At 44.0% G+C, this 14,055-nt stretch overlaps 5 protein-coding genes across 5 annotated transcripts; 1 reads left to right on the top strand and 4 right to left on the bottom strand.

The window, feature by feature from the left end:
* Window positions 1-637: 637 nt before the first annotated feature.
* On the bottom strand, window positions 638-3,234 carry LOC122613154 (UDP-glycosyltransferase UGT5). The gene is made up of 3 exons (XM_043787189.1): window positions 3,140-3,234; window positions 1,695-2,533; window positions 638-1,625 (listed from the first exon to the last, which is right to left on the bottom strand). The coding sequence occupies exons 2-3, from the start codon at window positions 2,405-2,407 to the stop codon at window positions 707-709; spliced, it is 1,632 nt and encodes a 543-aa protein (XP_043643124.1). The 5' UTR covers window positions 2,408-2,533; window positions 3,140-3,234; the 3' UTR covers window positions 638-706.
* A 756-nt stretch (window positions 3,235-3,990) lies between these two features.
* On the bottom strand, window positions 3,991-5,665 carry LOC122614416 (UDP-glycosyltransferase UGT5). The gene is made up of 2 exons (XM_043788983.1): window positions 4,968-5,665; window positions 3,991-4,909 (listed from the first exon to the last, which is right to left on the bottom strand). The coding sequence occupies exons 1-2, from the start codon at window positions 5,663-5,665 to the stop codon at window positions 3,991-3,993; spliced, it is 1,617 nt and encodes a 538-aa protein (XP_043644918.1).
* A 769-nt stretch (window positions 5,666-6,434) lies between these two features.
* On the bottom strand, window positions 6,435-8,220 carry LOC122612424 (UDP-glucosyltransferase 2). The gene has a single exon (XM_043786031.1). The coding sequence runs from the start codon at window positions 8,189-8,191 to the stop codon at window positions 6,620-6,622; it is 1,572 nt and encodes a 523-aa protein (XP_043641966.1). The 5' UTR covers window positions 8,192-8,220; the 3' UTR covers window positions 6,435-6,619.
* Window positions 8,221-9,570: 1,350 nt separating this feature from the next.
* On the bottom strand, window positions 9,571-11,379 carry LOC122613207 (cytochrome b5-related protein). The gene is made up of 4 exons (XM_043787268.1): window positions 11,073-11,379; window positions 10,669-10,999; window positions 10,231-10,613; window positions 9,571-10,174 (listed from the first exon to the last, which is right to left on the bottom strand). The coding sequence occupies exons 1-4, from the start codon at window positions 11,168-11,170 to the stop codon at window positions 9,661-9,663; spliced, it is 1,326 nt and encodes a 441-aa protein (XP_043643203.1). The 5' UTR covers window positions 11,171-11,379; the 3' UTR covers window positions 9,571-9,660.
* An 839-nt stretch (window positions 11,380-12,218) lies between these two features.
* On the top strand, window positions 12,219-14,020 carry LOC122612924 (cytochrome b5-related protein). Its single transcript, XM_043786833.1, has 3 exons — window positions 12,219-12,723; window positions 12,988-13,370; window positions 13,443-14,020. The coding sequence occupies exons 1-3, from the start codon at window positions 12,310-12,312 to the stop codon at window positions 13,954-13,956; spliced, it is 1,311 nt and encodes a 436-aa protein (XP_043642768.1). The 5' UTR covers window positions 12,219-12,309; the 3' UTR covers window positions 13,957-14,020.
* The last annotated feature ends 35 nt before the right edge of the window (window positions 14,021-14,055 follow it).

Raw genomic sequence — 14,055 nt, forward strand, 5'->3', positions numbered from 1 at the left:
GAGAAATAGAAACTCCCATTTCATTATTTTATCAAACTTAAGGGAAATCTGCGTTGTGACGAATCGCTCTCCAAATGAAGTGTTTATCTTGGTTTGTGTCCAGGCTAAAAAGTATCAAAGTCGCAACTTAAAAAAGAGCTTTTCCAAAAATGTTGATTGGCAGTGGTGAATTTGGAACTTGAATGTTGTATAATCATTTAATATTCAGTTTTGCTCTTTATCGTGGTTCGTTCAGAAATGTTCTACATAATATTACTATCAATTGTTCTTTTTGTATTTATATACATATATTTTGAAGATATTACATGTATCAAAACATTGTTTAGCTAAACCGTAGCGATATACACAGTTCCATATCTAATCGTTTTCAGGGAGAGTTTGTCACACCAGCCAACAAACAAATGTTTTTCTATATCTGCTACTTCTTGTCATTGTTTCTGCAACACTATAATTTGACATAATAAAATTCAATGACGTCGCTTTTAGGTAAGTGGCCAAACACTGATAAGGATTGTTTACGGATAAGATAGTCGGCAATACGTGAAGATTGTGAACTGGTAATTGATAATCGAATTTCGTGCAAACAAGAAATTCTTAATTCTAGCCGTCATTAACAAATTAATTATAAATAATTAAATATATTTTCGTGGTTTTATTTTTCTTTTTTAATTAAGTATATAACATTTAAAATAAAAATATTTACAAACTACTGCTTCTTCACCTTCTTCTTCTGAGAAGCTTTGTTCGATTTGCCAAATAACTTGCGCCACACAAACTTCCATACGATCTTGTTGATGATGAAGACGATGTAGAGCACCAGGGCGGCGATGACATAGATGTCCACATTATTGCTGGCAATGAAGCTCATGTGAACCAGAGGACTCTGCATGTGGGCGGCACCGTGATAGCGGATCACGTACTCCGTCCAGTAGACCACCGACTCATGAGGACTCAAAGGACGATCGCGGTAGAGCTGTGAGAAGCCCTTCAATGTCTTTGCGTACTTGGGATTATCGATGACCTCCTTGATGGACGCCTTAAACTCGTCCACATCCAGGGTGCCCAACGGCAGCTGCAGGCCATATCCACTGGCCACCAGCTTGTCGGCATTTCCCGGCTGATCGGCAAAGACGGGTAGCGCCAGCATGGGCACTCCATGGTACTGGGCCTCGGCCACGCCTCCCTTGCCCGCATGGGTGATGAACAGCTTGAGCTTGGGATGGGCCAGGATGTCGTCCTGGGGCAGCCACTTCTTGTAGAGTATGTTGGCCGCCTTGCCGGGCGTGTTCTTGGGATCCTCCCACTTCCAGATCACCTGCTGCTTGAGGCTGCTCAGTCCCTTGAATATGGTTTGCACCACCTCGGGCTGGATATGTTCGCCCTTCAGGTTGGAACCCAAGCTGAAGAGGATGGCTCCGTGCTTTCCGTTCTCCAAGAACTCCTTTATGTCCTCTGGCAGGGAATCTGGCTTGCTCTTCACCTGGATGCCTCCGATTTCAATTACCCCAGGCACATTCGGACGGATGGGACCTTCGCTGATGCCATGGCTATTGAAGAACGCCAGGGAGACGTTCCTCTTGGCCTGCTCAAAAGCGGGAATCGACTTGTCCTTGCCCCAAAGACGACTGTAAAAAAGGGGAATGGGATTATAGTCTATTTTTAAACATTGAACTAGTCAACCGATTGGTACTCACTCATAGAACTTGTTGTATTTGTGGTTCAGGAAGAGGTTGAGAACATTGAATCCCAAGGTGCTGGCAAAGTTCTGCATTCGCTGCTGGAAGTTCATCGGCTGCCCGGGGGGCGCGGAGATGTGCATTTGGGGAACACTGGACAGCTCGGGATTGCCCAGCACCTCGTTGACCATCATCATTGGCGGGCCCGACCAGGAAACTATGAGGGGGCAATTGAACCGGGCACCCAACGCCACTTGGTACGTGTTGAAGAAGAATCCCACGAAGACCACGTCGAACTTGTTGCCCTTGTTCAGATAGAGCTCCTGGAAGCTCGGGTCCTCCAAAACGTCCACCTGCTTATCAATGAGCAGGGCTAGCGAGCTGAAGATCGATCTCATGGTGTTCCAGATCGAGGGCTTGTCCTTGACCATCCCAGCCATACCATCATTGAGCACCTTCTCATCCTCGGCACTCATTGGAATCACAATGTGCTTGATGCTCTTGTGGGTGACTTTGGGCGGGACAGAGGAGACGACGGTCACGTTGTGACCCTTCTCGGCCAGCGCCTTCATGATGGACATGTGCACGATGAAATGCGACGGACTGTGGCTGGTGAAGACGCCCAGGATGTTGGCTCCCTCGGTGCCCTGGGGCATCGATTGCAGGGCCAATAGGGCGACCAAGAGGCCGCCCAAGCCGCAACCAACCCAAGTGCTCCGGTTTTGTGCCATGACTCGCTCCGTTCCAGTCCAAGTGCAAGTGGAAACTGATTGAGTCCCAAGCAGCCGGCGACTATCTTATACGCAGTGGATTTGCACGATAACGGCGCACTGATAAGATATCTTCGATGGCTTAATCTGCAAATGTATTTCGATTCAGTGGCAAACATTTTTAAGAAATTTCGTAAGTATTTACTACGTGGTCATAAGAGTAGAACACGTTGTCTTCTATCTGGGACTAAAGTTCGTATGTTTGATTAAAATATTTTGTTTAAAGAAAAAAACAACACGGTATCTGTTTGTGTTTAATCTAAATTATTATGAAAATCGACACATTCTTTTGCAATTTTTATGTTTCCAATAGTCATAAAGTCAACTTCATTGAGCTGCTCGAATCAGCAAGACTTTAATTAATTGTCGACATCAGAACACTCATTTCGTCATTAGGGAACAAATTTGAATATATATGCATACATATTTATTACGATTGATAAGTCCTTAAATAAATATCCATTTGTTAAAGATAGACATTTATTTGTAGTATATGAATTAGAGTAAACCGGAAAAATGCTGTTTCTAAAAGATCACTAGTTGCTATTTTTAAAATGTTTCGACTGCAATTATGTAGGTTAAAGTGCAACCTTGTCCCATTGTCAATGTCAACTTGTAGGTTAACTATTATTTCATGAATTTTCGCTTTCCCTGATGACCACAGCACAACAACTACAATAGATATTTAAATACCTTGTCTATATGGAGACACCCAACGAGCCGTTCGAATACTTTATGAAATAATTTGGAAAACAATACGCGTTCGGCACGCGCTGCCTCGCCGCCTCTCGAATCACTGAGAATTGAATTCGATCCGATTTGGAATGACCCGATGAGATAGTTCTCGAGAGAAGAGAGAACCGAGCGGGAGGCCTCTAAAAATAATCGCAGTGGGAGAAAATGGGCACGAATGCTCAAGCAACCTGTTGAGCGAGTGTTGTTCTAGGTCTGGGAATCATTGTTGCTTTTTCATTAACTGTGCGCTTGTGTAAGGTGCATGACATCAGCTTAAGGAAGAATAATTGTATGTACATATATATAAATGCAGGTCACAGATAACAACACGGGTTGCTGCAGTTAATTACCCCAGACTTCTAATTCGTATATTAGGGTTGGGTTCAAGTTAATAAATATGAAATGGCTTCTTTTGAGCTTATAGTGCAACATTTGGAATTTGAATTTTTTGTGCGGCTTCTGCTAAAAGTGCTTTTGACGACTTGCTTACCGAAAGTGGCTATTGAATTATTTAAACACCCCTTGCTTTTATCATTCCACAAACACCAGTAAAATATTCATGCCCATAAACAATTTACAATGAATGTTTTGTGCACACTCATGCTCTCCGGCAAATGTTTTATCGCCATAGTGCTCTCTGCCATAATCAGTGTGTTTTTAAAAATGAGATTTTTTTAATAAAAAGTACAAAAAGAGCGTTTTGGTTATTTTGTCTGTTATTTATTTAAATTGGCCTATTTCCTGAAAACTCGTATTTCATAACGTCAACAAATATGACGAATATCAATGTATGGAATCGCAGATCCCAATTAATTATTTTTAAGCTTGGGGCGACTACTGCACCTACTCGCAACACTTAAAATCTTGCGAAATAGAAATTTAGCAGTGACTATGAGTAGAGCACCTATAGACAGACTGACAAGGATAACTACTCCATAGACATCGAGATTATTTCGAGCCACGAAATCCATGTGAATAAGGGGACTCTGCAGATGGTGGGCTCCTTGATGACGCAACACGTACTCGGTCCAGTAGATGACCGATTGACGGGCTGTTAACGGACGATCCCTGTAAAGGGAGGAGAACTTTCCGATCGTCTTCCGGTACGTGGGACTCTCCAGGACGTCATGGATAGTCGCCTCCAGTTCAGCCTCCGTCATTGTGAGAATATCCAACCAACGGCCAAAGCCAAATTTCGTCATAATTTCTGCATTTCCCTGTTGATCGCCAAAGAGCGGTAATGCCACCATGGGAACCCCGTGATATTGCGCCTCTGCCACTCCGCCCTTGCCCGCATGGGTGATAAATAGTTTCGTGTTAGGATGGGCCAGGATATCGTCCTGAGGCAGCCAATTGCTGAAGAATATGTTGGAGGCATTTCCTGGCTTGTTTTTCAGGTCCTCCCACTTCCATATAACTCTCTGGGGCAACTTGGATAGCACTTTGTACAGGATATCCACGGTATCGGGTCGAAAGGTATTGGTATTCACATTAGTTCCTAGACTGAAAAATATCGCGCCCTCATCCGCCGTATCGAGAAACTTGGCCAGTTCCTTGGGCAGAGGATCGGCCTGCTCCTTCACTTGTATTCCACCAATTTCAACCGATTGAGGTACTGTTGGTCTGATGGGTCCCTCACTGAGGGAGTGGTAGTTAAAGAACATCAAGGAAATTCGGCGCTTCACCTCATAATAGTCTGGAAACTCTAATTCGCTCCCAAAAGCTCGACTGTAAGGAATTCATAAATCAATTACCATTTCTGTTCCGTTCTTTATAATATTCTTACTCGTAAAACTGTTTCATCTGAAAGTCCAATAGTGTGTTTAAGGCGCCCAGGAAGGTATGCTTAATAAAGTTGACCAATCTTAGGCCAAAGTCCATAGTGGTTTCACCTGCTTTGAGGGCAACATTTATGGTTGGGACGTACGACGGATCGTTGACGTTACCCACAAGGCTGTCCAGGAATGGCAGCGGAATTCCCACCCACGAGACAATGACCGGACAGTTCAACTTGGCGGCAATGCCCAACTCAAAGTAATTGGCCATCAACCCCAATATCACCAAATCGACTTTGGTCTTTGGATTTTCGTAGATCTCCTTAAAATTGGGATGCGTCATAAACTCATAATGTCCGTCCATTTGACTAGACGACTGTGCGATCCCTTTGGCAAAGGCCTGCCAGAAAGATAGTTTCGCATTGGATTTCTCCGCCAAATGTTCCTCCATAAACTTCAGTCTCTCCTCCGTTGGAGGGACAATGATCACGGTAATATTTTCATGTGGCGCCAGTCTCGGTTTCATCTGGGTCACCATTGTTATGTTATGACCTCGATCTGCAAGGGCTTTCATCACGGCCATATGCACGATCACGTGCGAAGGACTGGGAGTGCTGAAAACTCCCAGTATATTGGCTCCATCGCCGCTTGGGGTCTGTGTGCCCAGAAGGAATATTATCAAAAACCCGATTTTACTATACTCAATCATTGCGAATCAACCTCTCCATGGAACTCAGAGTAAACGACTAAGATTATATATTTCTTGCATTGTAGTTTATATAGCATACGCACTATCACTGGTCTCTCCCCATATTAAACTAGCTACTTTGATAAAGGTTGGTGGCTTTCGCTGCGCGGTAGTGACTGGGCACATCGGGGAAGTCTGTCCAGGGTCTGTTCAAACACACTGGTCAATTGCTAGAAGATTATCGCTATCGCAAGGTTTTCAGACAGACAGCGTATCTGCAGCCAGAGTCACGATTGAATGGTACAAAAAAGCAAACGAAATGTATCGTCTAATCAGTAAACAAAATTGCTAACTACATTATGAATATGTGGACTTTATATAATAATTTTGCATAATTTAGCGTCAGTCAGAATTACTAGCGGAGTCGAACTGGTCATGTCCGTCTGTCCGTTCGTCAGACTGTCCGTCCGATTGTCCGTCCGTCCGTCGGACTGTCCGGTAACTCTAAGAGCTAGAAAGTGCAGATTCTGGAGACGATGAAGCATTGCAAGTTTGTTTTTAGAATATTGCCAATGACATTTTTAGAATTTGGTCATTTTCCTGTCTATTTCTAGCATTCTGCACCATGTTTAAAATACATTTTAAAATTTCTACCTCCCACTTCTCTCTAGTTATAAATGCATTAGGAAAAAACATATTTTATTATTATTGGCTTAACAAATATATTTCATTATTCCAGGTCAAATTTCTTTAATGTATAAGCTTAGCTATACAGTTGTCCCAACAAGCAACAGTTACCAGGCCAATGAGTAATCTTTTCAGCGCATTGATAACTGAATGCGTGCGTAAGTGAGGTAGCATGAAAAATGTCTAATCCAATAATTGGGTTGATGGTGAAATAAATATTTAGTTTAATTTAAAGTGTTAGGGAAAGAAGTACAGTTTGTTTAATTTTATTTCTTAGTGTAACTTAATTTATTGACTCTTTTTCGTCTTCGAAATCTTTGCCTTTCCCCCAAATTTGCTCCACACAAATTTCGCAATTACTCGGGTAAGAAGCACAAACAAGACCAGAGTCGTCAGAATTAAAGCGTAAATATCAAGATTGTTCAGCTGAATGAAATTCATGTGCACCGATGGACTCTGCAGGTTGGGTGCTCCATGATGCCTCAGGATGTACTCAGTCCAGTAAACCACCGACTGCTTGGCAGTCAGGGGTCGATCTCTGTACAGGGAGGAGAATTGGCCGATAGCGTGTGAGTACTTCGGATTTTCCAGGACCTCTTTCAGGGCATCCCTTAGACTGTCCTCCGTAATGGACTGCAAATCCAGTGACAGGCCATATCCAGACTCCACCATCACTGCGGCGTTCCCGGGCTGGTCTCCAAAGATCGGCAAAGCCACCATTGGCACGCCATGGTATTGGGCCTCCGTAATGCCGCCCTTTCCGGCATGTGTGATAAAGAGTTTCGTGTTCGGATGGGCCAGTATGTCATCTTGGGGCAGCCAGTTCTTATACAGGATATTGGATGCGTTACCGGGTGTGTTCTCCAAGTCCTCCCATTTCCAGATAACGTTCTCCTTGAGTCCAGACAGGACCTTGAAGATGGTCTGAACGATCTCTGGTTTTACAGTAGAACTCTTGATATTGGAGCCGAGAGAGAGAAAGACAGCACCTTTCTTGGACTTGCTTAGGAACTGATCGATATCCTTGGGCAGGGGATCGGGCTTATCCTTCACTTGAATACCTCCGATTTCGATAATGGCAGGCACCAGGGGTCGAATAGGTCCTTCACTGATTAGGTGGCAGCCGACAAAGGCCATGGAGATGTTCTTCCTCAACTCATTTAAACACGGCATTTCTTTCTCCGGGAAGACCTCGTTATAAATTCGTGTTACTTTGTAATCAAACACGGCAAAAATAAAGTCGAAAAACCACGATTTCAGCACGTTCTCAGCTCGCTTTAGGATGCCCATAGGATGCGTGGTCACAGTTCCCATGAGGGGCACGTAGGATAACTCCGCGGGATTACCGGTGTACGCATCAATAGCCGGAACAGGTGCCGACATCCAATCAATGATTACCGGGACCTTTAGCTTATGGGCGACGCCCAGTTGGAAGTCGTTGATAAAGTAACCCAAAATCATCAAATCGAACTTGGTCTCGTAGATGCGCTGGAACCGAGGGTCGGAGAGGATCTCCGCTTGGGTATTGATCATCACATCCATGCTGGTTAGCAGGCGATGCATGGTGCTGACAAGTGAGTTCTTCTGCCCGGCCATTTCAGACATTTGGCTTTCCAAGGTGCGCTCCTGTTCCTCCGTCATGGGCACCACAATCAGGTGGATGTCCTTGTGCATCACCTTGGGCTTCATCATGGACACCACAGTCACATTGTGTCCAGCCTCGACCAGCGCCTTGGCCACCGACATGTGTATGATCAGATGCGACGGACTGTGGCTGCTGAAGAGCCCCAAAATGTTGGCTCCCTGGGTGGAGGCCACCACACCGAGCAGCAACAAAAGTACGCAGCGAACGCCGAACATTTTTGTTTAATAATTTATTCGTGTGACCTCGCCGGCCACTGCCTAAATAAAAACTAAAGAGAATTGGGTTTGCGGCTGCCTATTTATGGCTGAAAAAACTGGTGCTGGTGCTTATCTGGTTTGCTTATCAACTCCCTTCGTTTCCGATTAATACTCTTTTCCAAAAACTCTTTACGATCTGCATCGACTGTTTTCTTGTACGTGTGTCGGTTATCTGCCATCTGATGGCTTAAGTTCCTTGATAGGACACTTTATATTCGAATTATCTGAACAGATTATTGAGAAATAAAAATTATACAATTTAGTCAGAAAATTGTTTTTTATTTAATCTTTAAGTGCTTATAATAAAATAAACTGTTTGGTAGACATCATCATTATATTCTCTTGGTACTCATGCTTACCTGCTCTTAAATATCTAACTCGACTCTTTGCTAATTTATTTTGTGGATTAAAACGAAGATATTTTACATTTCTCGAACAGAGAGTTGGATACAAATATATACGTTTTATAAGTTGTGAACATTATTTTGCATAAATAATGTTACTATCAGAAATATGCAATCAAATAAGGTCATATATAAACTATATTGAATATTCAAGTAAAAATGTAGTTCTAAAATTAGAATATTATTCTAACTCGTAATTAGAGATATTTAAAAACTGACCCTAATATAAAATTTATTTTTACTTATATAAATGCACTTCATTTCATTCATTTGAAAACTTCCTGTAGAGGAGAGCAAATCGATATCCATATCCTGATTTTCCGTGGCAGCAGCGGTTTTTGATTACCAAAAACGAGAATAGTCCTGAGCTTCTGTAATGCTTTCCTTCCCGGCATCTTTTTAAACTTTGGAGTTCCGGATTGACAGTATGCGAATATCATTTAATCGAATTTGCAAAGAAACTCTTCGACAAAGTGCAGGTAAGCCTGAAAGTCGATCAACACATTCATTACATTTAGAGGTCGAAACATTGAACATATGATTTGGGTTTCTATACCGTGTTCCAATTGCTTTGTGAGGATGAGTCAGCAAAAGCGTATTATCAATTCGTCATTCGGCGTCGTCGCCCATTAACGGGTGTCTACTCAAATAAAGTTATTACATTTTCATAGCACCTACTGATTTCTCAACTTAAAATATATGAATGTATCAGAGGTGGATGTTGGACTTTAAGCACCTCATAATTCCAACCATAAATTGTATTGTTATAATTATGCGTAACAAACGACATAAAAAAGCGAAAATGAGAAAAGTTCTCTTAACAAAAAGAGAAAGAGAATTGAACAACGTTTTTTTAAAAGAGAGTGCCTAATTGTCTTATAAGATAAAATCAATTTCTGTTTAGCCACATTTATTTAATAGATCTGTTTTTTGTGTATATCTAGACTTTTCCCTAAGTCATTATTATTTGGTATTATAAACTAATTAAACCATTTCCCTCCCCAGTTATCATTATAGCCATACCTACTTCAGCTTTTTACTACCCGGTGGAAGTGGGTTCTTTTCTATTCTAAGCAATTGCTGATTTTGTCCCTTGATGTGACCCCAGTGATTGATCTCCCGCAGCTCCACGTCGAACTCCTTCATTGTTTTCCTGAACTCAGGATACAGGTGCTTCAGCACTCCATGATCCAGCGTGGGGAATAGGTGGTGCAGAGCATGCTCCCCAAAGTGGGTGAGCACCAGAAGATCCGACCACTTGATGTCTCCGCGATCTATAATCGTGTCCACCTGATAGAGACCCCAATCGAAGTCCGGTCGTTGGGCATCCCCATCGTGTAGAATGCGAGGATCATGATGGGCGGCAGTGAGACCAATAAATCCGAAGATGAAGCTCCCAACCGCAATGATTATTTGCCAGCTTATTAGAGCACTCAGCAGGTCAACGCCAGTGGATAAATATATAAAGCTGGGCAGACTGAATCCAACGAGATCATCCCAGTGCAGAACGTTTCCTTTAGTCAGGGAAAGGACCAAACTAAAATAAATGCAATATATTAGTACCATATACCGAAAACTACTTTAGTCACTCACCGTATGAGAAATTGTCCTTGAAACAGGACTACGTATACCACCGGACTGATGACCACGGAGATAAGTCGCTGTGTTTTACTGGCATAATGACGATCGGGAATCCAGCATAGAAACGGTTCAAACATGGACATCTCCAGGTCGTGCAGGGAATTGGCGTAAACATGGTGTGATAGGGCGTGCGAAATCCGCCAGTTCCGGAAGTTCATCATGGTCAAATTAAAAGTGTACATCCGCCAACTGTCCCGTTGATGGAAATAGTTGTGGGTCGAGGTGGCCACCCAGCAAAGGGCCAATCCAGCCAAACCCCTGAAGATCAATGAGTCCAGAACTGTGCCTGCCCAGCTAAAGAGGAAGACGGACACCAAGATACCAAGATGGAGGAACTGAAAGATTATAGAACAGTAAGTATATCTTTGGAAACAAGTGTGTTTACTTTACCTCTGTTTTCTTAGTGGGAGAGTAATCGATCTTCCTTAGCTTTTCACGCACTCTCCGCTTCAGTGTCATGTAGAAACCATTTTCTTTTAGAGTAAACTTGTAGTTCCTCGGCCTTGCAGCCTGTCGCACTTCGAACTTGCTCAGCATTCCCCGAGCTCGCTCCTCGATATGATGTGACTCGAAGGGCTCGGTGATATCCGTGCCCTTGGTGCACTCAATCCAAGAAGAACCGCCCGGATGGCGAGCGGCGAAGTCGCTTAAGTCGTAGAGCTTATCGTTAATGCGCCAAAGACCTTCGGCCTCGTCATCGACATTTTTTCCCTCCAGCCAGCTGAGCAAGAGAAAATGTTAATATGTTGCTGTGATTAATTAGTTGAACATTTGTGGGTATCTCAGGTGCAAACCTTTCACTGGTAATCGGTCTATGCTGTCGATAGCTCGGATAGTTCCTCGATATTCCCGATACTTTCCAGGCGCCATTGTCCTTAGCATTGGGCGTCATTTTGTGCACTCTTTGTCAATCGATGCACACTGATAAATGGAGTTTATTTTAACCCCAGAAGTACCTTGATCGCTAGTGCCTAATCGTTGCTGATAACTAGTTGCTCGGTTCCCAAGTTCATCTTAGTACCCACCGAAAGAACCGGTCGTTCTGCGCACCCCAGATGCAGACCAACCGCAAAGTTTGTTTACGTAGCGCCTACTAAACTTTTATTTGGAGCGTCGCTCGGCTTTTGTCTTCGCATCACACTCGCTCGATCAATTAGTAAAGCTCTGATCCGAATCCGAGAGTATCAGAATCGCCGATTGAAAGCTCTTCGCTCAGTGCCTCTCACTTCTTATCGGGGTGGGGGTCGAATGGAAATGAAATAATATGTAAATGGTATTCAGAGCACACTTTTTGGTGTAGTAAGTAGTATTTGTAGTATGGTCTAGTATAGTGTATGCACATAACGGCTTGGATTATTTTTCCAAAAGTCAGATATTTTTTATAGAAGCTCTTATCCTTAGTTTGATATTATTAATGTTTAACAAGAAAAGAGCCAAATGCATAGCCATGTCAATAATAAACCCTAGTAAATGAGTTAATTTAGTCCTGCTCAAGTGTTATTTTATTTATATTTTATATATTTATATATATTATATTTTATTATATATATTTTAGATAGGACTACCCCAAGAACTTTATAAGCTAATTGCCTTCGGCTAGACCCACGCCAGCCAACAGATGCCTCAAACTGTTGCGATACCACAACATTATATGGCCACCGCACTGACCTATTGTCGCCGAAGTCTGGGCGAACCGCCCATGTGGGGCGTAGACTCGGCCACTGCGAGAGATTTCACCTAATAAATTAACGATTAGAACGAATGTTAAAAATATGCGAAATAGATAGAAGTAATAGGTAAAAGGCGGCAGCTGCGCCGGTCCCCTGATAAGACAGAAGCCTTATCAAAATGGAAACGTTTTGTTTAGAAATCTCGATTTTCGGTTTATATAATCCAAAGAGATTCGCGCTACGCATAAAATAATCGGACCACTGCCGGTGCCGTTCAGTTAGTCGCTGGAGTCCCTGCCGAAAGGTGCTCGGATCGGAGAGTGTGTGCCAAGGACGTCAAGGATCAGAAGGACTCGGCAATATGGTAATCGAGGAGTGGAAGAAGAGTGGCATTGCCACCAAGTTTCCCACATACCGAAACTCGGCCCTGATCACCACACACAGCTGGCAGAAGGGCAAACGGCAGGACGATCGAGCAGAAGGACTTTGGCGCATCAACGATGGCATCTACGACTTCACCTCGTTCATTGAGAAGCATCCTGGCGGTCCTTTCTGGATTCGTGAGACCCAGGGCACCGACATAACCGAGGCCTTCGAGGCACACCATCTGACCACGGCTCCCGAGAAGATGATCGCCAAATACAAGGTGAGGGATGCGGCTGAGCCCAGGATCTACACCCTGACCCTGGAGGAGGGAGGCTTCTACAAGACTCTCAAGGAGCGAGTGCGCGAGCAACTGAAGACCATAGACAAGCGGCCGAAGAAGAAGAGTGATGTGAGTGCTAATCTGAAAAAGTACCTAATGGAAAATGGGCGTGCCTTAGGTTCCATTTCATATCAGTCAAGTAATTCTAATCAGTTACATATTGATGGGAAGTGGAACCTCCCGGCCCAACTAAAAATATCTAATCTTAAATTTCACGTGCGCAGCAAGATTAATATGCCTCATTTGTATTTCACGATTCCATACGATTCCATATTCTTTAATTATTTATATTTATGGTTATATTTATGATCAATTAATATTATTTCCATTTAGCTCATCCACTTTGGACTGATTGTGTCGCTGTACCTGTTTGGCATTGCCAGTGCCAAGTACAACAGCCTTTTGGCTCTCGTCCTGGCGGGTGTGGCCCTCTGCTGGACGGTGATCGTGTCCCACAACTACTTCCATCGTCGGGACAACTGGCAGATGTACGCCTTCAACCTGGGCCTGATGAACTTCGCCGCCTGGCGAGTGTCCCATGCGCTGTCCCACCACATCTACCCCAATTCGTATTTCGATCTGGAGCTCTCGATGTTTGAGCCCTTGCTGTGCTGGATTCCCAATCCGCACGTCAAGAGCAAGTTAATGCGTTATGTGTCCTGGGTCACGGAGCCGGTGGCCTATGCCCTCGCCTTCTTCATACAAATGGGCACACGGTGAGTGTGTGATCGAGCCGGGCATCGTAAACAAAGTCTAATCAGTGATCTTTTGATTGATTGATATTGCAGTATTTTCTACTCGCTGCGTCACACCAACATCCTCTACTGGCACGACCTACTGCCGCTGAGTATACCCATTGCCATATACCTGGGAACCTGGGGATCTCTGGGCGTGTGGATCTGCGTGCGCCAGTGGCTCGCGATGACGTCGATCGCCAGCTTCAGCTTCTGTGTGATCGGTCTGAATGCGGCGCATCACGATCCGGAAATCTATCACGAGGGCGATGCCAACCGTGAGGATCGAGACTGGGGTCTCTTCCAGGTGGACACGATTATCGACCGCGGGGATCTCAAGTGGTCGCAGTTCCTGGTGCTCACCCACTTTGGAGACCATGTGCTCCACCATCTCTTCCCGACCCTGGATCATGGCCTCCTGCCCGCTCTCTATCCGGTGCTTTACCAGACTCTCGATGAGTTCAAGGGTCATCTCCGCGAGTGCAACCACATCGAGCACATGATTGGCCAGCACAAGCAACTGTTGCGCATCGAGCCCAATCCCAGGGCTCCAGGGGCGGGAAAGTAGGACTTACTTTGTATGGGGCTTAAGTAAAAGTAAATAAATATATCTAAATCATCTTACTAGTTTACAAGACCCCTGTGGTAATTTCTTAACGTGAGTGGA

Source organism: Drosophila teissieri, chromosome 2R, assembly GCF_016746235.2.
Source record: "Drosophila teissieri strain GT53w chromosome 2R, Prin_Dtei_1.1, whole genome shotgun sequence".
Lineage (NCBI taxonomy): Eukaryota > Metazoa > Arthropoda > Insecta > Diptera > Drosophilidae > Drosophila > Drosophila teissieri.

What these genes read in the sequence shown, in the direction of transcription:
- LOC122613154 (XM_043787189.1), bottom strand. Translation starts at nt 2,407, where the DNA reads ATGGCACAAAACCGGAGCACTTGGGTTGGTTGCGGCTTGGGCGGCCTC. An exon ending in AAATACAACAAGTTCTATGA is followed by an intron (nt 1,626 to 1,694) that starts GTGAGTACCAAT and finishes CCTTTTTTACAG; the next exon opens with TCGTCTTTGGGGCAAGGACA.
- LOC122614416 (XM_043788983.1), bottom strand. Translation starts at nt 5,665, where the DNA reads ATGATTGAGTATAGTAAAATCGGGTTTTTGATAATATTCCTTCTGGGC. An exon ending in CAGATGAAACAGTTTTACGA is followed by an intron (nt 4,910 to 4,967) that starts GTAAGAATATTA and finishes AATTCCTTACAG; the next exon opens with TCGAGCTTTTGGGAGCGAAT.
- LOC122612424 (XM_043786031.1), bottom strand. Translation starts at nt 8,191, where the DNA reads ATGTTCGGCGTTCGCTGCGTACTTTTGTTGCTGCTCGGTGTGGTGGCC.
- LOC122613207 (XM_043787268.1), bottom strand. Translation starts at nt 11,170, where the DNA reads ATGACGCCCAATGCTAAGGACAATGGCGCCTGGAAAGTATCGGGAATA. An exon ending in AGACCGATTACCAGTGAAAG is followed by an intron (nt 11,000 to 11,072) that starts GTTTGCACCTGA and finishes TCTCTTGCTCAG; the next exon opens with CTGGCTGGAGGGAAAAAATG. An exon ending in CTCCCACTAAGAAAACAGAG is followed by an intron (nt 10,614 to 10,668) that starts GTAAAGTAAACA and finishes ATAATCTTTCAG; the next exon opens with TTCCTCCATCTTGGTATCTT.
- LOC122612924 (XM_043786833.1), top strand. Translation starts at nt 12,310, where the DNA reads ATGGTAATCGAGGAGTGGAAGAAGAGTGGCATTGCCACCAAGTTTCCC. An exon ending in GGCCGAAGAAGAAGAGTGAT is followed by an intron (nt 12,724 to 12,987) that starts GTGAGTGCTAAT and finishes ATTTCCATTTAG; the next exon opens with CTCATCCACTTTGGACTGAT. An exon ending in TTCATACAAATGGGCACACG is followed by an intron (nt 13,371 to 13,442) that starts GTGAGTGTGTGA and finishes TTGATATTGCAG; the next exon opens with TATTTTCTACTCGCTGCGTC.